The 26,848-nt window shown below is 38.8% G+C and overlaps 2 protein-coding genes across 4 annotated transcripts in view; both read left to right on the top strand.

Moving 5' to 3' along the window:
• The window catches only part of mical2a (microtubule associated monooxygenase, calponin and LIM domain containing 2a), an 858,504-nt gene that overhangs the window by 770,766 nt on the left and 60,890 nt on the right, over nt 1–26,848 (top strand). The gene's annotated exons all lie outside the window — the stretch shown is intronic.
• stk33 (serine/threonine kinase 33) lies at nt 429–21,521 on the top strand. 3 transcript variants are annotated; one of them, XM_035999846.1, is made up of 14 exons: nt 490–676; nt 5,639–5,692; nt 8,376–8,548; nt 10,118–10,231; nt 10,382–10,486; nt 10,655–10,793; nt 12,503–12,588; nt 13,211–13,298; nt 14,196–14,271; nt 14,406–14,518; nt 14,691–14,776; nt 14,863–14,935; nt 16,398–16,555; nt 19,284–21,521. In XM_035999846.1, exons 3-14 carry the CDS (start codon nt 8,432–8,434, stop codon nt 19,449–19,451), a joined length of 1,323 nt encoding a protein of 440 aa, XP_035855739.1. In that variant the 5' UTR covers nt 490–676; nt 5,639–5,692; nt 8,376–8,431; the 3' UTR covers nt 19,452–21,521. The 3 variants fall into 3 exon arrangements, with proteins under 3 accessions (XP_031180143.1, XP_035855739.1, XP_031180142.1); XM_031324282.2 differs by having other exon boundaries at nt 5,639–5,728; XM_031324283.2 differs by lacking the exon at nt 5,639–5,692 and having other exon boundaries at nt 429–676.

Genomic DNA, 26,848 nt, shown 5'->3' with positions numbered 1-26,848 from the left:
GCACAGTCAAATGACTGAGTCAACAGTACTGTATGTCTTGGTAAAATACTGTAAGAGAAAGGTGCGTATGAAAGTTTGCTCCTAAAGCTGCTTTGAGGAATAAACTAACACACCCCTTATTGTTAACCTTTCATTTATGATGTCATTATCATAGATTTATTTAAAATCCTATTTTTTGTAGGACTATATTTAATTGCTAATCTGGTAATCTTCACAGTTGATAAAGTGCAAAATACTTCAAAGTGTTGACTCTCTAAGGTTGTCTTTTTATTTCTAAACAGATAACCGTGACTGAATTGGTTCAAAATAAATTGTACTAGCTAACAACTCAGACAAACCCTTTAGGTTTGTCCACTAGATGGAGACTAAGGACCAAGATAAATCCAGGGTGCCACTGGAAAAAACTCGTTCTCTATTAATATAGCTAATAAGATAATTTATGGTTATTGTGCACGTTGTAAAGTCCTGTTGTGGTCACGTTGTTATTAAAGTAAGGTCTAGTTCACGTTGGTCGACATAGACGACCATGGATGTATTAAGAGAACGACACGACCCCCTGTTCATCCACTGGAGTTTTGTCCCTCTTCGCTTTCCCTAGTCACTCGCCGAAAAAGTTTTTGCGTGAAGACCATGGAAGACCAACCCTCTGAATGAAAATGATCTACTCTTATAAGAGGTAAGAAACTTTGACTGAATATGCAGCAGCAGTCACATTGTACATAAGGTACATTCACATTTGTATCGCTTTGGACGTTGTTTTTCGTTTTTACACGTCAGTATCATGTTAAAAGCAGACGCTTGTGCAATTTCATGTTTCGTTGCCATGACAACGTGTTGCATGGGGGAACTCTAGCTTAACGTTACCTAAAAGTGACAGTCAGTCTTCAAGTTTTCTTGTCTATTTTGTATTTCATCGTTATATTTTAGCGTTACCTTATTTTGTTGAAACGTTACAATATGGTTAATTGTCTCTAATATGTATTTGAATATCCCAGGCTTTTTAAATAGGCGTTAATTAGCTAGCTATCTCTAACATTATTAGCTTGCTCAAGTGGTAAAGAGTTAATGTTAAAACTGTAACGTTAATCTCGAAGATTTTCATTTAAATGAATATCTGTTAAGTCACTAACGTTATGAAGGAGGTAACGTTAACACACAATGATTGAGCCTATGGCCCACTGATTAAAGTATTGCAATATTTGTACTGTATTTGCAGTATTACAAACTGGGTGTCTGGCGTGACATCTCCCGGAAGAAATTCTGTATTACAGAGTTTTCCCCATTGTATCCAAAGGTTTTTTACGTAAAGGTGGATGAACACAAAAATGGAACTATGCACACAATTCTGAAAACGTGAAGCTCCTGTGTCAACAACTAGACTCCAGACCATAGAAATATATTGATATGCATTCTATAGAAACAGAATAAGATTCATTACTAATTAGTTTAAGTTACTGCTGCTGGAGCAGTGGATGTCGATTATGTTAATAATATGTTTAAACGCTTCAAGCATATGTATACTGAATATGTTCACCAGCTGTTACCTCCTGTAACACCCCTGATTGAACTAGCTAGATGAAGTAATGGTACTATTTTTTACATTTTCAAGTCAGGTAAAGCTTCATCATTTGTCATCATTTGAAACCTGAATCTGAATTCTAACCGGGAAAAAAAAACCACACTAACATATTTAGTAAAGAGCGTCAACATTATCAGCTTGGCAGTTGGACAATGAATGATTTATAACTGAAAGTGTAGACATCTGTGTATTCTGATATGAATGTGCTGACTTCTCTCTGGGTTGTCATTGAAATGAATTTGATTTGTTCTTGTTTCTGCTATGGCCTACATTTTTCTAGATGTCTGCCCTCCTAGCTTCCCAAGGCTGAGCCCAGCAAAGGCAGAGATTAGCCTTAACCAGGATTAAACCAATGAGAAAATTTGAATTTGTTGGCCCTTATCTCCTAGCAACATGTGGAGTGCTCTGAGCAAATAACAGAATTTGATCCTTTCCTTCCTTTAAGCAAAGCATGTTCTCTTGCCAATAGACATTTATCAAACATGACCATTGGAGACAGAAGGAATTCATGGAGCGGCCTTTAAATTATTTGTTTATGGGAACACCACATGTATTACTTGTTTGCTGAGTGTAGGAATAGCAATTTAAAGAACCTTCTTTTTGTCAGTCCTGTAGTCCATATGTTGTCTAGTATATTTTCACAGCTCTTTAGTAAGTCTGTTGTATGCTTTAATGGCTTAATGTGTTCTTGGTATTGCATTTAGACCACAGGCTTTGATAATCTCTCTGCATAATATTAGGAGTCACCTCATAACTTGGTAGATGGGCTCTATATTTGCATTCTAAACATGCAATTTCTTGCCTCATCAGGTAATGTAATTCCACGCTTCATTAGGACTGTGAAGTTTATCATTTGTCATCAAAGCCAAGCTGTCAATAAATGATTAAGTTTCACATGAGGAAAATGTAATATTTGGGCTTAAGCAAAACGGATAGCAGTGTACATTTTAATTCCAGTAAGTAAGATTCTATTTTTGTTAGATTTTCAGGCTATATTTTAGTAGCTGCTTGTTACAGCTTGAGGCACCATTATTAGAGAGCTGCTTAAGCCTAATTTATTCTGCTATTTATTCCATTAAAGAAAGCAAAGACCCTGTACAATAATTGAAATGTGTAATATCTTGATGGTCTGGCTAAGATTGAAAAGTGGTAACTGTTTACTGGATACACCACTGCTGACTTTTGGTATGCTGCAGTTGTTCTACTGGAGATAGCCACCTATAAATGACATTAGGACTGCAAATAACGATTATTTCCATCATTGATAAGGTGTTGATTATTTTTACGACTAACCAATTAGCTGTTAAGTACCTAAAATGTCGGAAAATAGTGATACATGTCTATCATTTCACGTATCTTCTTTGGCCAGAACAACAGTCCAAAGATGTTCAGTTGGCAACTATATAAACAGTGATGTGCAGAAAATCTTCACATTTGAAAAGCTGAACCCCCCCCAACATTAATGTCTTAATAAATGACTAATACCATTAATTAACGGTCACTTTGCTTTAAAGCGTAACTCTCGTCAAAATGCAACCTAGGGTCTTTTTGTGAATGGACCCGAGTCAAACTTTAGTTTAAAAGCATAATTAGGACGGAAATGCCACTTTTAAGATTTACCCTATTTTCGTTTTTTGGTCAAATGAGAGCTAGGGGCATTACTATGATCGCATCAAAATCACAATTTTTAAAACACTAAGAAGGCTCGACACAACATGAAACTTTGCTCCAAGCATCACCAGGGGCTCTACACATGAACTCGAGCATTGAGAACATTGTTTGTGTACACAGAGTTTACTAAAAAGAAAGGTTTTGAACAACTCACTTTAGCTGTTGTTGTTTACGCTATCCACCATTTTCCCAGTCAAAAATAGTCGATCTCCGAATGTGAATGAACGGACTCCATAGGAGGAAATGTCATTCTTATATGAGGCTCATTTTTCAACTACAAGGTCAATTGTTTTTCACTAACGACAAAACAACAAATTATCCATGCATTTATATGGAACTAAGCTTTAGGAGTTTTCCATCTTTACTCTCCTCCCTCAACTATTTTTGACTTGCGAGATGGACGGCGACCGGAAGAACAACACTACAGTGAGTAACCTCTCTTTTTAGTAAACTCTGTGTACACAAACAATGTTCTCAATGCTCAAGTTCATGTGTAGAGCCCCTGGTGATGCTTCGAGCAAAGTTTTATGTTGTGTCGAGCCTTCTTAGTGTTTTAAAAATAGTGATTTTGATGTGATCATAGTAGTGCCCCTAGCACTTCCATTCAAAAGGCCATTTGACCGAAAAACGAAAATACGGTAAATCTTAAAAGTGGCGTTTCCGTCCTAATTATGCTTTTAAACGAAAGTTTGACCCGGGTACATTCACAAAAAGACCCTAGGTTGCATTTTGGCGAGAGTTACGCTTTAATGACCACATAACCAAAGTCAGGTGAATTTGTTTTCAGTACAGCATGGTGGCAAGACTAGTTCACACAGTATCGCAGCATCGCAAATTGACAAACATCAAGATAACATATCAGTGTGGAGAGTGAGGAGGCAGAGTGAGGAGTCCGTTTGCAGATGGGAAAAGTCATTCTTGAAACAAGATGTTTTGACCTATAGAGCAGAAATTCTTATCGATTAATTTTATTATTATTAACTTATTGATTAATCAACAAATATTTTCAGCATATCACTTGTGCTCTACCGATAGGTACGCCTTCCTACTTGCGGGTGCCCTTAAAACTGGTAGATCAGCAACAGTATTATTGCCATTTATACAACATTGTCAGAATTGTCTTAGTCCTGTTCAACAGTTTTATAGTGCAGGATGTAAAGGACACTGCAGCCTAGGGGTGAGTAGCAGTCTTATTGACATTAAGGGTGGGAGAAAGAGAGTAAATATATATAACCTTGAGTTAATGAAAGACAAGCAGGTTTAAGGAAAGAAAGGTTGCACAGGATCAGAGTCATCCTTTGTATGTCCATGCTCCCTTTGTTCCAAAGTGACATTGATTTTGTGCGCTAAGTTCTTAGACAATATCCCCCACACTCCCGGTCATTAGGCACAACGTATTTGTTCACTCGTAGTGTAAATAAACACAAATTGCTGTCTGACAGAATGATGGAAAGATGAGGCAAGTATGGGCTTGACTTGTGATGAACCTTCGGCTCTAATTACTTCCTGCTGAAACTGGAGATGAGGCAAACTCAATGTAAAAGGTGGACCACAGCCTGTGTTTCTTTCTTTTCTAAGGGTTGGGCTGTGTACTGATGTTTGCTCATCTTTCAGCGTGTCTGTGTGTAAACAAAGACCATTGTTTTGACAATGTTAATTTGTGCTGTCTACTATTATTTAGTCATTATTTGACGTATGTTAATAATTACCTCCGCCAAGGACATTATGTTTTTGGTTCAGTTTGTCCGTTTGTTTGTTTGTCTGTCAGCAGGATTACGGCTTTACTGATACGGAAATTCATACTGCATTAACATTGTGAGATAAAGCATACCTTGGCGGAGGTCTGCGCTCTCCAAGTGTCCTTCTAGTTATGTATTTATTCTTGGGTCAATCCTCTATGTAGAGATGGAAAAATAGAGATCCATGCACAGAATTTGGTAATACTTTACCTGTCAAGTCAATAACAGAAGAATAAGCATTCGAAACTTGGTCTTTCAAGCAGGTTTTGAAATTGTACGTTATGTACAGTTACCTGGACTGAAAATGTAGCCTTAATGGAAGACATTTTAGGTGAACAGGTGGTACAGGAGCACAATTCTTATCCATTACTGCTGAGAGGTTTTATTTCCAGCAATTTGGTCATGCAACAAACACAATTGGCCAAGTTGCATGCTGGGATAGGATCATGTCCTTGTCACTGTATTAGCAATTCTTGAGTGTTTTTCGGGTCAGCTCCACTGAAGAGTGGTGGGATTTGGGAGGAATATCAGGGACCTCCTTCCTGTTACAGTCTGCCCTCTTAGTGAAGTTCCTTACTGGTGGGTAAAAAGAATTGATAGCTTTTCCCAGTAGCATTTACAATTTCCAATATTTTTTTTACCTTCACAGTAGAGACAGAGATACTGCGTGTGGTGGAATTTCCAGCTATCGGACTCATGCTATGTAAGTTGAGACAGCGGTACCCCAGGTCTCATTCAGGTCAGTGTCCAACATAACCTCATAACCTGTCTCAGGCAGAGGAGTAGTTCAACTCTATGTCTCTATAGATTTAGGGAGTCTAGGCAGGCAGCTGTGTGAGAAGGGAATGTTTTGTCTCCTTTTGGAGGTCGTGGAAACAGGGTAAAGGGGCCTGACACACTTTAGCATGCATCCCAGAAAAAGATAGACTCAACTAGGTTATAGGTAAGCATATACGTGTTTACGGCGCCCGCAATATCTTTGTTTACATTAAAGGTTCAGCTAAACTTGGTCATTAAAGTCTACCGAACCTTCTTTACGTATGTGAATATCAGTTGTGCTGCTCCTGAGTTTTTCCTTAAAACTGTGTCAGTGTTGATTAGGGTTCAAATGCAGTAATTCTTGGGTGCATTTGGACACCAAGTCTTTATCATTTTTTGGTTTAGTTTATACCTCCAGCCCTTCAAGTCATCAGTTTGTGTTTGTCTTTGGGTGCAAGCTGCAGTGTAAACATTTTAAGTCATTAAGTTAAAAAACAGAAACAAGTAAGTAATCTATTTTGTGTTTTGACTGTTAGTTTGATCTGTAGTATTAGAAAATAGGCCTAGAGATTGCAGATAGACAACCCCAAGCTTAAAGCAATTCAAAACGTATGTCTCTTAGTGACCCTTTTTAAGGTCAGACTTCTCACCCTGACCTGACCCTGATATCCAATTTCCTTTGCATCGGGGATCTGGGGCTAAGGATCAGACACCTCCATTAGGAGACACTAGAGGTGCACAGGACCCTCCTCCTCCATTCACTTCAAGTCCCCAGTGATACACTCATCACATGCCTCTGTCTTCCACAAATGAGCTGTGATTGAGGTGATTGGAATTTCCAGAGGCTGTCACAATCGTTTTGATTGGGAAATAGACAGGAGATAATGGGAGAGACAGGCCTGTTATGAGAGCCCTGTCAGGGTTAAAATAATGCATCAGAGGGAAGAGGTTAAAGACACCGCTTCCTTGTTAATAATTAATTGCTGTGCATGTGATGGATCCACTTCATTGCTCCCAGTCATCACTTGATAATTGCTTTACATTTAATTTGGCTTTAGAGAGTGTTTCTCAAGCTGGGTAAATTGTGCTTAAAGTTAATATGAGCTCAGACTTAGACAGAAGTTTGGTCCTAAACCAGTGATTAAAATATGACAAGTTATACCTAAGGAAGTAAAGATTCAGTAATTCTGTACACTAGTTCTTGAATTAACTTCATGAGCTAATTTAAAGATGATGTCTTCAATACTGGTAAAATAAGCTTAAATTAAAATATGTTGTTAATTTCTCAAGACATTTTTGAAACTAGCAGGGATGATTGGTTGTATTAGAGAACATTTGTGATTTTATAGTGGTCTGTAATATTATATTTTGAGATATTGACAAATTGGATACAAAACTGTTAATTTGGTAAACTGAATGTTATTGTCTCAGTTAGAGCTGAAGCAAAAAGTGCAGGCGCCATGGATGAAAAGATGTCACATGCAGCAGGCTGACGTACAGAAGTAAACATGGAGACCACTGTGTACTATCGTTCGACATACACTTCGACACTTCCTTTTATAGATAGACTAGGGCTGCCCCCTGAACATGACACATTCAATATTAATAAACTGTAAATAAAACTAAACGAACGCACCATAAAATTTGAAAAATACTTCAAATTAAATGCAGTTTATTTTCTTTGCGTTCCACCTTTTCTTCCCCTCTCTGTCTCTCTGTTTCTCTCTCTCAAAAACAAACACACAAACACACACACGCACGCCGTGCGCGCGCACACACACACACACACACACACACACACACACACACACACACACACACACACACACACTCTCAATCACTTCATTGGTGCCGGCAGAGTCCATCTCTGTCCGGTTCGGTGGTTGATATGCATAATGTTGTGGCACCAACAATGTACCAACAATACAGATACAGATACAGAAAACTTTATTAATCCCCAAGGGGCAATTCATTTTTACAGTCTATCCCATCCATGTCATAAATAAGTATAAGAGTAACGACAACAATCATTTTTTTCAATTCAATTCAATTTTATTTATAGTATCAAATCATAACAAGAGTTATCTCGAGACACTTTACAGATAGAGTAGGTCTAGACCAAACTCTGTAGTTTACGAAGCCCCAACTATTACAGTGGTTGCCTCAAGAGCAAGCATTAGCAGTAGCTATTGCGACAGTGGCAAGGAAAAACTCCCTTTTTTGTTAGGAAGAAACCTCGGACAGACCCAGACTCTTGGTAGGCGGTGTCTGACGGCACCAGTTGGGGGAGTGGTGAATGGTCAGCCTAATGGCAGAAGGAATGAAAGAATTCACATACCGATTAGTTTTCCGTGCAGGAACAAAATAGCGCCGACCTGATGGCATAACTAAAAATTCACTAAAAAGTGCATGGTCAGGTTGAGTTCATATTTTATCAGCTCTCTGGGCCACCAGGTCTTTCTGCTGGACTCCAGTGATCTTAGAGCAGACCTTAACAATGTTCACAAACTTGTATTGGTCTTTAATAAACCCTAGATTTTAAGAAATCCACTGCATTCACGTGTTATTGAGTTGTCAAAGAAATGCGGAAAATGCTAAATAACTTCTTGAATTTCTTTCACGGACAGCCAATCATCCTATGGCCTGATAAGGAATTTCAGAGAGATAATGACTGCATCTCTAGATGACACAAGCCTATGCTAGTGGGTTGGACATGAACATGTTGTCCCTGCAGACCAGCAGTGACACTTTGGAGAGGAATGTGCCTTTAATACGCCTGGAGGATGATGCCGACCTCAGGGTATGGAGAGCTTCTTCTTTTTATAACAATGTTTTTATTAATTTTCATTGCAAATACAATTCTCAACAGACTCAGATTTGTTGGATACATGTGCAGAAAAATCATCTCAGGATCAAGTGGAACGTTCGCAGACAAGATGAACATAGTTTTATTGATCACCTTATGTCACACACTCCCAGACACTGTGAATAAATGTTCCTTTTAGCCTCATTACATTTAAAACAAAGGTCAGGTATATTACTGTGATATTTATTCAATTTAAGGAGTTGGGTATGTCTGCATCAGCCAATTATATTGGAGTAGCAATTGTTTATTAGAGTGCAGGGATCCCCACTAATTGGTTTTGCATAGAAGAAATAAAGTTCCTCACTTGGAGATATTTAAAAAAATGTTTTCTTGAAATGTCATACATTAGAGAGATTTCTTCAAAGGTCATTAGTATCCCTTCTTTACAGAGGTCACCTACTATACTTATTCCTTTCTTTGCCCATATCTGGAATCCTGCATCCAGCTTGCCTGGTTTAAATAAAACATTGCCCCACACTGGGCTAAATTGTGACAGAGAATCCAATATGTTCATATATTCTTTTACCTTACCATACATTAACCATATTAAGAACTATAGGACAAGCAGTATGTGTTCTTAAGTACTTTAGCTTGGCTGAAATGGAGAGCTTCTTTACATGATTCTACTGCAGTCTTGCTAAGGGGCCACCACTGAAGAAGTCACACATGCTCACTGGTGACCTCTATAGTACACTCTTATCTGCACCAGAAGAGAATCAAACTTAGATCTGGGCAATATATCGATATTATATCGATATCGTGATATGAGACTAGATATCGTCTTAGATTTTGGACATCGTAATATCGTAATATGGCATAAGTGTTGTGTTTTCCTGTTTTTAAAGGCTGCATTACAGTAAGGATATGTCGTTTTCTGAACTTAGCAGACTGTTGTAAGTGTATTATTTGCCTTTACCCACTTAGTCATTATATCCACATTACTGATGGTTATTTATCAAAAATCTTATTGTGTAAATATTTTGTGAAAGCACCGATAGTCAATATCGTTGCGGTATCGATATCGAGGTATTTGGTCAAAAATATCGTAATATTTGATTTTCTCCATATCGCCCAGCCCTAATCAAACTTCACTTTGCTGCTGTATAGCCCCCATTCTTTGGGGAATTTGACTGCTCGCTTTGCCAAATCCAAAGCAGCCAGTGCTCAGCCTTGCATGCACACAGATAATGATCAAGTTAATTAGACCTGAGATTGAACGAACTGCAGCAGCAACTTAATCATTTGTAACTTGATTAGAAATACTATATTCTGCACCTCCAGAGACCTGAAAAATGTTCCGTTTTTTGTTTCAGAGAGCTTGAAATTAGGATGTACTTTGGAATTCAGGTCTTGAGTTAAGACATAATGTTTTTGTAATCCAAAACAGTAAAATGATCCTAAAGTCTTACACACAAGCTCAAGGGGAATCCTTTGTTGTATCTGACTGACAGTGAGCAGCTGTAGATTACAAATGTATTAATGTTTTCTTTCTTATCCCCATAGGAAATCTATGAATTTGGAAGGAAATTGGGTCAAGGTAGCTTTGGAGTTGTTTATGAAGCCACTCACATTGAGACACAGACAAAATGGGCTATTAAGGAGGTTTGCAGACCAGCGGTGAGTGCATTTTGCATCCCTCTGGCAGGGCCTGTTTTTTAATTTAACAAAAAGTTGCCCTAATAAGAGCATTTAATGTTTGAGAAGAAACAAATGCCCACAACCATGCTGAAACTCCATCAGCTGTGTTTTGACTTTCTGTCATTTCAGGCAGGAAGTTCGAAAGCCGAGATGCTGGAGCTCGAAATAAACATTCTCAAACAAGTGAATCATGCTCACATAATACGTCTCCAGGAAGTCTACCACACGACTAAGGTGAGCATTGCTAACCTTTAAGAACAAACTCAAAGTCAGCCAAATTGAGAGAGTGGGATAGGTGTAATGCATGTGACATACCATAATCTTTGATTACTCAGAAATATTACTAATAAGCACAGACAAATTGACTGTATGGTCAGGTGCATTTTCTCTGCTTTTTTCTAGATGACTTATTTGGTTACTGAGCTGTGTGTTGGAGGTGAACTGAAGCACCTGTTGCAGCGGAAAAAGTTCCTTACAGAGGATGAGACAAGGCATATCATCTGTAGCTTAGCTGATGCCGTTGTTTACCTGCACAAAAGAGGTAATGTCTTTCTACAGATTGACATTTTGATAGTGTTACAAATCATTTCAACACTAGCTGACAATCTAGTTTTTGATGACCTCCAGTGATTGGAGTCCTCACCTTGCTTCTCACTACACTCTGAAATCACTGATAGGGGTGTTTACAGGTGTATGACAACACCTGGATGTGGTTACTATTGCAACATGAAAGTTGTAACCAGAAGACAAGTGAAACAATGCTATTCAGCTTGTTGTTAAGTTACTCCATACTCTTACAGTAATTATACTGTATACTGGAACAAGTAGTACTGGATTATGTTTTAGTCTAAGGTGTTTTATATTTTTTGATTAAATACACAGGTGGAATTGGGAAACACCTCAGGGCTCGTTCGGACTGTGTTTTGAATAAACTGTGCTTCAGTTAAGTTATAAAAGTATCACGGTGCCATTATTATACTCTTTTGTGTTGCCCTCAGTAATGTGAGATTCCTTGCCATTACGGCTTTCAGTAATTACAGAAGCGTGGCTCATTTTTGATAAAACAGCAATAATAAACAACTTCCAGAAAAAAAAAAAAACATGATTAACATTTTAATTAAATCTACATGTTTTATGCGGAAATGCTGTTTCCCCTTTTAATGGTGAGATCTGTGGTTAGAAGTAATTTAGGACATTGCCTGACATGAGGCATCACTACCTGTGGCTAATGACTAATTTACAGCAAGCCAGGGAGCAATACTGATTAATAATGTTTTGACATGGAAAGTCCCTCTCTCCTGGTTTTCCTCACCTCTATAGAAACTAATGATACAAATAAGAAAGTGCTGGCTTCGAATTAAAACATAACCCTCTGTCAAAAGACCAATCATTAGGCTTACATTTGTTTGGGTTTTCTCAGATTATCAAATATCTCTGTCCGTTGTCAGACTCAGCTGCTGTTTGTCACATGCCTTCAGAGCTATACTTTGCCTTACTGTAGACTGTTTTGAGCTGTAATGCTAACACATCTTGGTTACAACATTCTACATTTTGCATTGTAATAAAAAAAGTAATTTATGAATATGAAATTAGGAGTTCAGCTGCAGGCAAGCAGTCGGAAAAACCGGTATCATTGAACAAACCATATCTTAAATGGATGAAGGAAAGAAAGAACATGTAGGTGTTTGTTTTGTGCACACCAGTTGGTCTAATGTACCTTTCACACACCATCAACACTTTTGCGTTTTATAATTGGTTGCTTCAAACAGTGCAGTGAAAAGGACAGCCCAGGGCAAATTGTATTTTTCCTCCTGCCTTCTCTCACTCCACCAAGTTTTGTTAACGAGGCCCTTCAGCCTGGCCTACTGTAAGCAAGGTAAACAGATCACTGTTAGTGTGTGCAAAATTTATTTTTTTCTGGTGACTGACATTGGCAAATCGTGTTGCTCTTAACTCTAATCACAGTTTTATTTATTTCCTTCAGAGCTATGGTCGTGATTGATTATTTACCTAGGAATCATTTTGGTACTTAATAGAGAAAATCAGCAACAGTGACAACTGCAGCATTGTGTGACACTTCTCAGTGGTTTCATCACTATAAACAACCCCCTTTTCACCCATTTGATCCAATGTTGATATAGAAAATCTATATGAATATTGATTACAACAACTAAGTGTTGTATATATCCATGTTAAAACTATATTAAAGCATTATGTCTGTGTAAATGTTGTCCTCCCCATATCTTACAGACATAGTGCACCGGGACTTGAAACTTGAGAACATTCTTGTGCAGAATGATCTTGATGAGGATGATAATGGCAGGATTAATATCAAGGTAAGATGGTGACACAAACTGTGAAAATTTCCATCACTCCATCGCTTCTTATCCATTCTTTGTCATACTTACTACAGGCCTCTGATGAGCACTTTTTCTTTGCCCACTATCTCCTTTATATTCAGTAAAGGCTCATTATGACAGACTTCCTCTGATCTTCCTTTATAGTATACCTTTACACGGAGAGACTGTATCTTTAAACATATTACCAGCTGAGCACAGCATGTTGCGTGCACTGACAATGAGCTACAACAACTCTGTTTTTCTCTCTTTGTCTCACACACACATACACAAACACCCACATACTGTAATGTACATGTTGTGAGAAAGTGTTGTTGTGGCACAGCATTCATTCATTTAATTTCACAGGAGTTGGTCTTCTCCTCTGGATTTTTTTTTGCTTTTGTAATAATTTCATACCCCTTTGCAAATATGTTGACCTGTACAGCCTTAACAGCTATGATGCTATTCATGTAAATTATCAAAGTTGTTTGTGCTCAAGCTCCAGCCTTGTTTTCCTGACAAAAGCACCTTTAAAAAAGACTTCAATGTGGGTTCTGTCAGCACATCTAAATCAAGTTTATTTTCATCCCATGTTTCATGTGTGCTATTCTCTACCTAGGTGACAGACTTTGGATTATCGGTGAAGACAGGTGGTGTAGGGATTGAGAACATGATGACGGAGGCCTGTGGGACTCTTATCTATATGGGTATGATGCCTACATCTCCTACAGCATGCTAGTAGACCACACAGATGACCACAGGGATAAAGCTCTGAGTTTGAATGAGTGCCATCTTCCACAGTATCTTTTTGGTTCTACCACTGGGAGGTGCCAAAGTTGGACATTTAATTACATAGTGGTTTTAAGTTTGTAAGTGTGATTCTATTTTTGCATGCGGAATGTATCAGGTATATTTTATATTTATACTTGTACTGTAAAGGTACCCTGCATAGTTTTTAACCTATAGTGGTACTATGGAGCAATGTTTGTATTAGCAGGTCCCTGTGTTCTTTGTATCTCAAGCTCTACTAGCAATTGCACATTACTGCAGAGTGTAGAGTGCGGTAGTACAAATGTGTAGTGCATGCAAGCTACAATATGACATCCCTTGGTTTCATGCTATTCCACTCATAGACAACTGGTGGAGGTAAAGTGCCAAAAAATGTGGCAATATGAGAGACAGAAGATTGCTAGGCGATTTAAACATGGATATAAACAATTCAGGTTTCAAAGTTTGTAAAAGAAATTGGCTTTGTGAATGTTTTATGAGAACGGAAATGCACTCAGCATGTTTGGTGAGAAACACTGAATTTGAAATTTTTTACTTTGCGTGTTGTGCAACAGTTGTTGCATTTACCTACATCACAACCGACCTACAAAACAGTTCTGGCATGGACCAGCTGTAAATCATGACTCATGTTCTTGTGGTGTGAAGTGTGTCCTTGTGAGTATACTGATAAACATGATACAAATAATATGGGATTTGCTTGAAACGTTGCTCCACTAGTGGTCAAAAAATAGTTTTACCTGGTGGTTTTAGGCCAGGAAGTTTTCATATCTCACAGAAAGAAAAGTCATACATTTGTGTATGCATGTGAATTTCAGCACCTGAAATGATGAGCGGTCGTGGTTACAGCCAGTGGTGTGATGTGTGGAGCATAGGAGTCGTTATGTATATGTTGTAAGTAGACACACACATACTATATAGACATACACCCATCCATCCATCCATCCATCCATCCATCCATACATACATGTCATACATACATACATACATACTGTGAATACATGTGTCTGAGCTGTGTCTCCCTTTAGGTTGTGTGGGGAGCCTCCGTTTGTGTCCAAAACAAAGGCAAACCTACTTAAGGAGATTATGAACAAAGAAGTCAAATTTACTCAACCCATCTGGGCCACAGTCAGTGATGCAGGTGACACTTAATAATAAATGAATGAAAAATGTAATCCTGCAAAAAAGGAGAAATTGTTTGTGATATGGAGTGAATTTATTTTTTCATTGATAAGCAGCACAGGATGTTGCATACATGCAGCTTTACTGTTTAGGTTGTCACTAACAAACTCACCGATTGGCTGTCTCAACAGCAAAAAATCTATTGACTTGCCTTCTGAAGGCGGACCCTGCCTACCGTATGTCCGCTAATCAGCTACTAGAAAACCCCTGGATTACAGTAAGGCAATGATCGTTCCAGCTGCATTCATAAACTTTACCAAATGAGTCACACAAGGAGCTCTTATTGGGTGCTTTGTCCAACAGGGTGACACTAATGTGCCTGCTATGCCGTCCAATGTGCTGGAGATGATGCGCAACCACCTGGAACAGAAAGAGAGTAAGACGATGATGAAGATTTAACCTAATTCTTATTAATTAATACAGGTCATGAGGAGATAATTTGAATAAACAACATTGTGCAAGTGTATAAATATATAATATATATCCAATATAATAGATGAAGTGGAGGCAAAACAATTCAGTTTTTTTTCTAAAATGTAATACATTATTGATTACAAGTTACTGTCATTTGAGAGTAATTAGTTATATTACAATATTACTGTCTCTGAATTGTAATGCTTTACACTACTTTTGCGTTACTTTTGAGTTACTTTCACCAAAATAAAAGCGGAAGTATGACTTGGCAGGTAGCTTGTGAATTTCACCAAGGGATCAACAAAGTCTCATCTTTATCCACTATATACATCATAATTTATTCATATTATTTTGTATTATTAATCTGAATCTGCAAAGTAATAAAATAAAGCTATAAAATAAATAGTTAAGTAAATCGTACAATAGCCTACTTGACTCTTTGTGGTGGAGTAGAAGTAGCCTAATAAGTAGGAGAAAATGAAAATACTCAATTGAAAGCACATTACAATTGAATCGAAGTAGCCTACGGTAGGCTATAGCTACTGATAAAATGTAATGATATTACGTGTAGAGAGACTAAACATTAATTCCCGACATGTCGTTATCTGTCAGTTGCTCGGGCACATTGCTGTCGGCACTGACAGGACACAGATGTCCCTAGCCTACCGTCTCTGGTTCTGGCTCTGACCACGGGAACAGTGGCGAGACAGCTTGATTCAACGCAGCGTAAAAAAAAAAAATAATGTCCGTGTCGTAAATGTATCTGTCTCTGCAGTCATTTCAACCACCGAATCCAGCAACAGGAAATAACACTTGCACTTTTCTGTGCCGAAATGTTTCGCAGTGTTGGTGAATTCTTAAAAAAACAAACGCCACTAAATGTCGGGTTAAAATGCGTTGTAACTCGCGTTACTGAGATTGTAACGGGTATATTATTACCGACATTTTATTAGTAATGCGTATTACTGCGTTACAACAACTTTTGTAACACGTTACTCCCATCACTGCTAATAGTAGATTTAATTTCAGCAGTGAGAGTTACCCGGTAACGTAGCATGAAGCGATATTATTGTTGCTATGATTTCCTGCAGTTTACTCTGAGTACTGATGTTTAACCTGCTGAACTGCTACAAAAATGTACTTGAGGTGTCCTGATATATAATTTTAACAGATACCGACCAGCCATTCAGAAACAATTTCTCTTACCAGGATTGGCTGTGCAGTACCCAGAACCATTGGATATGTCAAACTTACCAAATAAGGTCAATTTAGTAAAATCTACACAGTAACTGGTTGTATGAGGCTTTTAATTATCATACAGTGGATAGTACTTAGGAAGGAGGAGGAGGGACAGAGAGAGGGTTATTAACCAAAGCCACGTGAGGTAACTTGATGTTGATGTTATTTAAAATCAACCACAACAGGAACACAGACTCTGGAGGACTTGTCCCTCACCACGTCTGAGGGCACACAGGACCCAACCCCGCTCCCCAGGGTAGCTTCAACAGAAACAGATAGCAACTGCAGGAGGGATGTGGAGAGAGACAGCAGTTTTTGCCCACCCTCCACATCCACTACCACGGTACTGTACTTCCGTTTAGCACAGCTTTACATTTTGACCGTACCTGCTTATGTGTGTGTTTTTTTATTCAGGACTCTTAACTTTATATGGCTCCCAAATCATTTTAAATATGTAAAGTCTCTTATCTATTTTGGTACTGTTACATCTGCTTACACATCTCTTACCTCGTGGTAATTATCTTGTTTTTAACTAAGACTATCTCATTAACTTAGCACTTACAGCAAAACCGTTTTTTACAAAGCTGTTGGAAGTTTTTGACAATTGTAATGCCTGACAACTGAGTTCACATGGGTAAGCAACAAAACTGGTCCTGAATGAACCATAATAACTATATCATCTAAATCATAAGCAGTGTTGGGCAAGTTACTGAAAATTAGTAATTAGTTACAGTTACTAGTTACTTCTTTTAAAAGTAATTGAATTACTTTACCAATTACTGTATATCAAAAGTAATTAGTTACTAGGGAAAGTAACTTAAGTTACTTTTATGTCTGCTTTTTAAATGTAAATATGAACAGTACTGAACAGTCAAACACAATAAACATAATTTTTAAACCTATTTATTGTAATCAACAGTTGACAGAGGATGCATGTCATCGACAAAATACCTAGCAATCCTTTTATTCAGCTCTGCCTGGCTTATCGGCTGCACTGCAGTCCGTGTAAAATCTAGCTTTGGTTGTTTGCATGGAGTGGCGCCTTCAGCATCCGTAGGGCTGGGGTCTTTCGCTACTAGCTTTGTTGAAGCGTGTTGCTTCAACAGGTGCTTCATAAGATTTGAATTGCTCTTTGATGTGGATAGGTTCTTTACACCTGAACATAATTGACAACTCACCACTACATTTTTGTCTTTAATTTTGACGAGCGAAAAGTAATGTCCATACTTACAGGATCAAAAGCTCATTCTATCCGCACTATCTAGCTATCAATCCGCTGAAATAAGTCCGGATAATTTATCAGCTGTGGCAAAAAGTGGGGAAACGTGGATCAACTTCTGTCCTCCAATTCAAGCAATGACAGCAGATCTGGTGAGCGTCTATCGCTACATCTTTATATACGGTCTACCGTATGATCGCTACGCAGTAACAGCCGTAGGGACAACAACGCTAATTAGTTAGCTTACATTGCAACATGTTTAACGTTACAGGTGTGTCAACTGCAGCGGCTGTGCAAAAAGGAAACAAGATGAATGAGGACATAAATGTCAGCATAAATATTCCCCAAGGCTGATTCAAGACCCTGATCACCCTGTAGGTATTCGCTATAACATCCGCCTCGCTCTACATTATCCCTTTAATCGTACAGATCCACCTGGCCGTGCGACGCTCCTGTCGCGCCACGCTCCACTTTATTCCTATGGGTGACGTCAAGTGACTTTAACGCGCCCGCAAAGCATCCCGGGAAGGCGGCGCTGCATTTGAAAAAATGCTGCGCGTCAAAAAAGCTGACCGATGCCCATCTTTATGCAAATGAATCTGTTGAACACAATGCGACTATCCAATAGAAGTAGATAAAAATCTTTCAAACTGACCTTTGTCGATCTGAAATGAAGACAGATTCAGCAACTGTGTGGCCTATTTCTCGCTTAAAATGTATTCAGACTTTTTGTAAAATACGAGATCGTATTCTGAACGAGCCGCCATGATGGTCGTTTTGAAATTCAGGAGTAGCCAGACCCACGTGACGCGTTCGTCCAATCAGCTGCCGGTCAAGGGCGTGGAGCATCAACCATGGATGTATTACGTCGCGACATCACGCTTCAGTCGTGTCGCAAAAATGGATCCGCACGGTTTCTTGTTTGATTTGTGTATCATCGTGCCACCATAACGTTCTGTGACGTTAGATCAGAAGCAGCTAAAGTAGGCCTATCTGTCTTCTTGTCTGCAAGCGTTCATTTTTCACAAAAGAGAATAACGTGAGTAACGGACTCATTTAAATTTCAGTAATTGTAATTGCGTTACTTAATTAAAAAAAAAAAATTAGTTACATGCTCGTTACTGCTAAAAGTAGTGGAATTACAGTAATGCGTTACTTTGTAGCGTGTTACTCCCAACACTGATAATAAGAATATACATAGAAGAATAGGTAGTAACCTTAACATTCCCCTTTTAGATTTTGCAAAGGTACTTTATAGTTAGGTACTTTAAACTCCCAGCTGCACATGGTTTTACATTGCAATGGACAGTTATAAATATACAAAAAGCAGTAGATGTACTAATGTTGCAAGTTACTGTATTTATCAGTTTCTGATTTGTAGATATTCATGTCAATGTGGTAATTATGATTGTCAATCTCATATTGTTTATGAGACAGGTTTAAAACAAAACAAAAACTGAATTTTCCTTTAAAGTAAACTACAACTGTATAGGTCAGCCCTTAGCTACTCTATATGGTCATGGAATCCAGGTTTCCATCTCTCTTCTTTGCCTTTGGATTATTCTTGTATCTTGGAATACAGACTAAAGAGAGTGGTGGCGGTGATCTAAATTTAAAAACTACAAATATCTACAGCTGTACATTCTGGATTTTGAACACAAGCTTTCTTATTTACCTGCCTTTGTGCTTTCAAATTGCCATGCATGCGTCTTTCATATTCAATTACCACTAGATGGTGCCAGATTTACCTATTACAGAAGATAGCAATAAAGTGTAGCGATGCAGCAGTTTTTAAAATGGATGTGATAGTTAATTCAGTTATATAAGAAGAATATGAATCTTATCCCTGCAGTCTGATGCCAGTGGGAAACCCTCCACACAGCCGAGTGCAAGGCAGCGCAGGCTTCGGGACAAGAAGGACGTCGGTACAGCACAGAAACCAGCCTCTGAGCTCAGTAAGGCAGATGACCAGAGACCTTCTACCTCCAGCAAAAGTAGGACTGGCCCCCGCAAACTCTAAGACCAATACCCCTTTAGAATAAAAAGACTAAACTAAAAAATGAGCCATGCCACTTATAAAAGAGTGAGAGAGAACCATATGGAGAGATCACACATAGTTGGGCAAAAGAAAGTGAGCACACGAGAGAAAAACCTTTACTTGGACCTTTACTTATTTTCTTATACACTTTATTTAATGTAATTATTTTTATTTCATGAAATTCTGTGTTTTAGCAGTTATGTGAATGAAACTGCTGTGAATGGTGCAACCCTTTATGGTGATTAACAGAAACTAAGCAGTGACAGCAGTGTCAAATAAATGGGCCTCATGCAGGTGTAAAAATAGTACAAGAAGTCTGAGAAAACTGCAGCTAAGGGTCCAGCCTCAGCAGTGCCTCGTGCCAAAGGAAAGAGCCCTCGGTCTGAGGTGCTCCTCGGATGGGGCCAAACTGCTGGACAAATGCCAACGTCATGCAGCCCAAATACAGACTCACACTTTTATAGTGGCCAGCAAACAGGGATTTAATGAGTTTGTCAGATATTACTGGTGGCATCTGATTGAAGGCTTTTGTTATACAGCAGGTACCTAGAGTTAGTTGAGTAAAGCGAGCTACACAGGAGATTTGAGCACAGCTCATTCCTTAATAAAACTGTTATTTAGTAATTGACTTACCTAGCAGCATACCTTGTCATTCTTAAAGTAATCTCTTTATATACACTGTAAATGTATGGCTATAGAAATGATTACATCTCTTATGTAAAAAGTGAGTGTTAATTTATTACTTTGGGAAAAAAATAATTATTGGCAAGGTCAATATAGGTCAACGGGTGTAATAATCTGGTCTAATATTTTCAACATTATTAGTAGCTAGGGGCTAATTCAAATACATAGGGTATATGTTTATTATTATTACTATTATATATATATATATATATATATATTTTTTTTTTTTTAAAAATAAGACTTTAAATGTGCCAAATATCACAAAACACAGAACTATTTTATTTTCAATAACATGAACATATTTTTTATTGTTTCATAATTACATGCTAAATTGCTGAGAATACTCATATCAAGAGTACAGGACATTTTATTGGATATCATTTCACAATGCCAAAGTGAGCATTAGCATTCTTTTTTTCTGTTCTGACCTCTCAATTCCAAAACACCCTGTATGCAGTGACTGCACCCACTCAGTGTCAAAACAGAAAAACTGTCACACAGGCTGGTTACGCTCCATCTGAATGCAGAGGATTGGGACTGAGGGCAGCCACGGGTCTAATCTCGTTTGGAGGCCATTGAAAGCAGTAGGAGCTACTTTGAGGGCACTGCCATTCAAGCACAGGTTTTTCCACTGTAGAGAGAATAATCCCCAGCATAGATACAACATTAAAGTAGCCAAGCATAACACACAGAGGCTGAATTTCAAATCCACCCATTTGCATCTTGAAGTGAATGAGTGCCAACAATGGGGCTCCGTGTTCATGCACAGGCTCTGGGCTTTAGTGTGTCAGTAAATGTAGTGTGCATTTGTTGAAACAGTTTTCCAAAGGTATTTCTACATTGCAGGGAATAGGTAATTGTCTTAAAAGTGTGGACACAGTATGTCAACCTGTATCAAACTCAGTCCAGGTAGACATACTGATCACGGGTGATGTTTCTTAAGATAGTGAGTAGATATGCAAAACAGTTTTTCACTGTCTATTGTTAGATTCATTTTTATCAAAATGGTGAGAATGAGAAGGAACAAATGGCATGTGAATCATCTTTGATTCAAGCTGCTTGCCAAAAGACTGCAACATTACTGCAACATTATTGACATACTGTCTGCCTTTGGTTTACTCAGACTGGTATAAACAGCAGATGGAGCTGTAGTAAATTGCTGAATTCATTTTCTGGAGTTAATCTGACAGGAGAGGGCTATCCCTGAAGCTTACTATCTAGTTTTGTGCATGAAGATGTGTAATTTAAATTGATTGCTTGAGTCACTGCCCATTAGAACTGTGATGTCCATGTAACGTGTCACTAATTAATATGTTGTATGGTTATGTCTTCATGGTCCATTCAAACAAAATAAATGGTTAAGACATGCTTCTTTTTGGGTGTTGTTTCATTCACAAAATGTGATTTTGTTGGGTGATAAATTGAGAAATAAACAAAAACAATGATTTGTCTTAGTTAAACTTATTTTCCCTTAAGACTACCGTGTGGAGGTCTGTTTAGACAACCTTCTATATGGATCATTTCTGTCAGAAGAGGAGATGGGATTTGAGCATATGGTCCTCATTGTCTTGTGCCAGACGTTTGATTAATTATAGGGAAACATGAAGACAAAAAAATCTCCAAATTGATTTGTGCAAGCAGAATATGGCCTACGGCAAATTATAGGAGTGCTTGTTCATGACTCAAGGTGGAACACATTTAAAGAGACTTGAACACATCAAGAAAATATGTGAAAATATGTGTTTTCATATATGACAGTAATTTCAGAAAATACTGTCAGTTTGTATTGTTGTATTGTAAGCCAGGAGCCTCCATTTTTACTTTTACTCCTTTGGTCAAAACAACAGAGAAAAGAGGTGGGAGGGGAGGGGGGACAGAATGAGAGAGGCTGTATGGTGGATAGGTTAGGGGCGTGGATTTGGGACAAAGCATGGAGGCAAAGGAAATTAGAAAATTCGGCGGGATGGAACAAGGGATGTGCGACCCCCCCCCCAAATCCCTCCCCCCTTTTCCTCCAGCAGTGCTCCTGACAGATGGAAGTAAGGGTGGGTGGGTTGACGGGCTGGAGGGATTAAAACTCTGCAGCCCCATTTTGGAGCCTGAAGAGTGTCACTCTTGCAAAGCTGGGGTGCAGAGAGGCACTTGTGGCGAGAGTCACGGGGCGTGTAAAGTGGGTGCATGCAGGCTAATGTCAAAAGAGGCAAGGATGCTTCCCCTGCTTCAACCCCCCTCTGCTCCATCCACCTTTAACCACTGAGGAGCGTGGAGGGAGCTGCTAGGAGGGGAGGGGGTTATATCTCAATAACCTTAATAGAGCTTCCTTTAATTAATCACCTCATCTGCAGAGGCCCGATACCTGCAGCTGAACCCCAACCACCCACCCCTTCATCCTCATCCCAAACACAACATCCTCACACTGCTGCTGTGACATTGTGGTAATGAGGTAACACAGCTACAATGTCATGGAAATGTTGCGGAGACGTTATCTGTGGGAGCTCATCACACATGCTGATGTTCCTGATCCCCTTCAATGTTTACGTTGTGTGTGGAGGTGCGTGTGCATCTGTGCATCTGTGCCCCAAAAAAAAACAAACAAACAAAACAAAACAAAACAAAACACAAACAATGACGGATACATATGGCCAAATGGTGGAAGGAAACCACAATGCCTCTATTTCCACAGAAGAAGAGAGGGGGGGACCCTGCCTCAAGTGAACATTTGAAACAGATGGCAATTTCAAAGCAAGCCTCATCAATCTTTGTTGACACTACCCATTTTTAAAACTACTCTTATTTAGGATATTTGCAATTATAATACATACTGTAAGCTCATTTGAATATCAAATTAATTACTGAACACACTGGAGTAAATACCTCTTTTATAAGTCCTTGTTAAAAGTGAAAAGTTCTTGACTACGGTTGGATGGCGTGTTAATTTACAGTGATATCTAATCCCAAGTTACTTCACATAAAAGGCATTACTATACATATTTTAATGGGGAGGTGGTTGTTTTCTAAGCAATTTTCTGCTAGAGTACATTTTTAATTTATTCATATTTAATTTATTGGTCTCTGCATACCCGCTCAGTAAAACTAATCAACACCATGTATGGGCCTCTTTAAGCCACATCTCTCCTTGGCAGGCAGACAGGCAGCCTCTGCATTAGGATAAGCTGGAGGATACCACCGCAAAGGATAAACTGTTCAGTTCATACAAATAACCTTTTATTCAGAGGGAAAAAAGAGTGGAAAATTAAAAATGTGTCCACGCCTTGATCCAAAACATGTCAATTTCTGTGGATAGTAACCATTGTCACTGCTGCTGTTGGAACATCGTCCTCTTTCCGTTACTTCCTGCCCTCAAACTCCTCTGCCCTTGAATTGGTACGTATGACAGTATGACTGGAGTTCTTATCACCTGACTGCGCTATACACTCCAAATATCTATCGACCCATTGACACACCTTGAGGACCGATCTACACAACCTTACACATGGAAATGATTTCAATTAATTACCATTCCCCTTTGACAAGGCAGAGAGGACGAGGGGACGACAAAGGAACCCAGACAACAGGAGCATTTCTCTGGTGTAATGTGCACCATGTGTAATGAGCAGCAGAAAGGTCATTTGACACATTTCTGCCAGAATGAATTCATTTATTTCAAGCACTTAATTTTGTAGTCACCTCATTGGTGCACGGCTTGGCAGTGCACTGAGAGTGTGCATTACCACAAGTGGAGGCTTAGTTTCCTCCCCAACAGCTAGTGCTGACCACAGGTCTGTGGGAATGCCTGAAGAGCAGCGAGATAGTGAAATGGAGTGTGGGAGATCCAATCACCTCTTCTATCATAGGAAAATCGCCTCCATCACCTTCAGCGTAATTGGAGCATTCATTACAGTTCAGTAAAAATGCAGGTTGCCATTAGATGGGCAATTTAAAAGTAGGCTTCTGGAGAATGAGAGACTTGAGGGGTCACGATATGGGGTCACAGTCAAGTAAATAATGGGAATTGGTCCCATGAGGCTTAGAAAACCACAAAGCCTGTGGTCACACACCAAAATATAACTCAGCACAGGAGAGAGGCAGGAATTCAATCATCAGACAGAAAATAAAATGCCCCCTGTGCCCTCTCAACATCACAATAATCACAAATAGAAAGTCCGATATAATTTATCGTCCTATAATTACTCTAACCTGATTAGTTTAGAAAGTGCTGTGGTGCATGTGTGACAACTGGAAACTATTCCGTTATTTTAATGCTTACATTAAAGATTTAAAAATTAGAAGCACGTACAGCTTGAGGATTGTACATTAAACTGTATTTTGCACCCACCAAGATGCTATGTCCACATATACTGTATGTACCACGTATATCAGATTGAGAAGTTGATCATCAAATTTATCTCATGTTGAAGTGTAGTCTAACATGGTAACTTTTAGTAGGGACACTGTTGCCTTCAGCTGCCACTAGAGGCCTCACTCTGGCTAAAAGTTGCACCACTTTGTTTTTATATGTACAGTTTTGCTGTTTTGGGTTTTTGTTATGTTTTTACATTTCTCTTCAGGGAAACATTTCACTGAAAGCAAAACCAGAAACATTGGCCTGATCAAAGGAAGCATATTTAATGTGTTTAGGTTTGAAAACGGAGTTGTTACGTATGTTCTGAAGGTTATTTTACAAAACTTTGTTTTTAACAATAGCTCATCGGCTTATGTGTACTTCACTAACTGCAAACATGCCTGAAGTCATGATCATGATGACATGATTTTAGATTCTTTTTTTAGAGATTTAAACACTCTCACAACAAATCTGCGTATTTCTTTCTTTGTGAAGCTCCCACTAATGATGTTTTTTTGCAGGAGAAAATGCTTCTACATTAAATATGAATACACATCATGATGAAACAATTAGGTAACGGTCTTCTGTGTAGCCTGTTTAAGTATCTGGATGCTTAAAGAAAATGTAATGACATAAACAAAGCTGTGGAGTAGTACTCACAAATTAGCCTCACTTCTCAGTGGAAAATAATGTAATTAGAGAGTTTTGCACTGAGAAAACCCACAGAGGCCCTTTCTTGTCTGAACTGAACCTTTACGATTTATGAAATAAGATAATAATCAATCAGAAATATGCTTCTATTGGAAGGGATGCCCAGAGGTTCATGATATGATGACACCCGGCCTCTGAGTCAGGGGCTCTCACAGAGTGTGCTTTCCTCCAGCCCTTTTACCACTCAGGAGGCAGATTGGACTTCTCACTCTCAGCTACTCCACATTATTGTCCATTATCACACTGTGGTCCATGTGTAAGGTGACAGTGGTGCTCTGATGGAGAGGCGACAGGGGGACCTAGACTGCAATAACATATTATTAGCTTTTTTCACAGCTCCACTGGGCTGGATTTACACTGGCTATCCAGAGACCTCCAAGGGCAGCCCACTGTCACAGCGGTGTCCACCAGCACAGCAAATGCCAGAGATATTCAGGTGTGTGTGGACTGAATAGCCATGCGCGCGCGCGCGCGCGCGCGCACACACACACACACACACACACACACACACACACACACACACACACACACACACACACACACACAGAGCTGTGTCTGTAATCAGTGACAGGCCTTTTCCAATTAGCCTCAAAGTGCTGTCATTCTTTGTGTACTATTGTAGTACTGCGTGTTCTCCTTTTGTTCTGTAAACTGTAAACACACCTCCTGCCATCACTGTGGTGTGTCTGAGTCAAAACATAGATAGATAGACAGATAGATATATCAGAGTGCTCTATTAGGGTGGCACATCTGCTGCTCCCATTTGAATGGGAGATGCTCTTGTCCTCGGTAATGTTAACAGTCTCCCTTGTGACTGATGCCTCTTGTCCCAGCCCTGTTTATAAAACAGTCAGAACTTCGTTAAGGGACAATAACATCAGCCAGGCTCAATTATGGTGACATTTTGCTGACATGCAGATTGCCTCCCCTCAATCTTTTTTTATGTAAAATACTGATGTGCCAGTCACATATGGATGGATGAACTTTGGGAGAATCAATAGTATTGATGAGTCATAGATCATACAAGTCAACAAGACTGACACCAGGAGAGCAAATTCATCGCACACAGAAAGTCAATATTAAATTGTAATCATAATCAGACAAAGTGAGTTATGTATAATCAATAGCACAATTATGATAGAACTTGTCCTTGCATACAGACAATAAGTGTATTCAAACAGGCTGCATTGTGTTTATTACAGCATGAGCTTGTGAAGATGTCCATGCATTGTTAATGGTACTGTATCCCTTTAGTTATTTATGGTGAACCTCATTATCTCAGGCAGCTTATTTAATGAGATGATCACACAAATCCAAAAAAATATACCAAAGACTATTTGGAAACTTTGGAAGTTGTTCTGAAATATGTTGGAAGGAGATTGTCAGGAGGAGAGTAAAATAAGCCTGCTAAATCCAGTGATGGAAGAAGTATTCAGATCCTTTACTTAAGAAAAAGTACTAATACCACACTGTGAAAATAAAAGTAAAAGTCTTGCAGTGAAAATGTTACTTAAGTAAAAGTGTGTAAGTATCACCAGGAAACTGTACTTAAAGTATTAAAAGTAAAATGACTCAATGCAGAAAAACTTTAGAAACTGGAAAAGAGCTAAACAGTTCTGTTTAATCGGCTAATCGTACTTGT

The sequence above is a fragment of the Sander lucioperca genome, chromosome 3 (assembly GCF_008315115.2).
Source record: "Sander lucioperca isolate FBNREF2018 chromosome 3, SLUC_FBN_1.2, whole genome shotgun sequence".
NCBI classification, from domain to species: Eukaryota; Metazoa; Chordata; class Actinopteri; order Perciformes; family Percidae; genus Sander; species Sander lucioperca.
The sequence above is the reverse complement of the archived record's forward strand: the minus strand, read 5'-3'. Positions and strand labels throughout refer to the sequence as shown.

Bases quoted from the DNA above. Each gene is read 5' to 3' on its own strand.
- stk33 (XM_031324283.2), top strand. From the start codon at position 8,432: ATGACACAAGCCTATGCTAGTGGGTTGGACATGAACATGTTGTCCCTG. The intron at 10,794-12,502 runs GTAATGTCTTTC...CATATCTTACAG, and splicing joins TGTTTACCTGCACAAAAGAG to ACATAGTGCACCGGGACTTG. The intron at 14,777-14,862 runs GTAAGGCAATGA...TTTGTCCAACAG, and splicing joins TAGAAAACCCCTGGATTACA to GGTGACACTAATGTGCCTGC.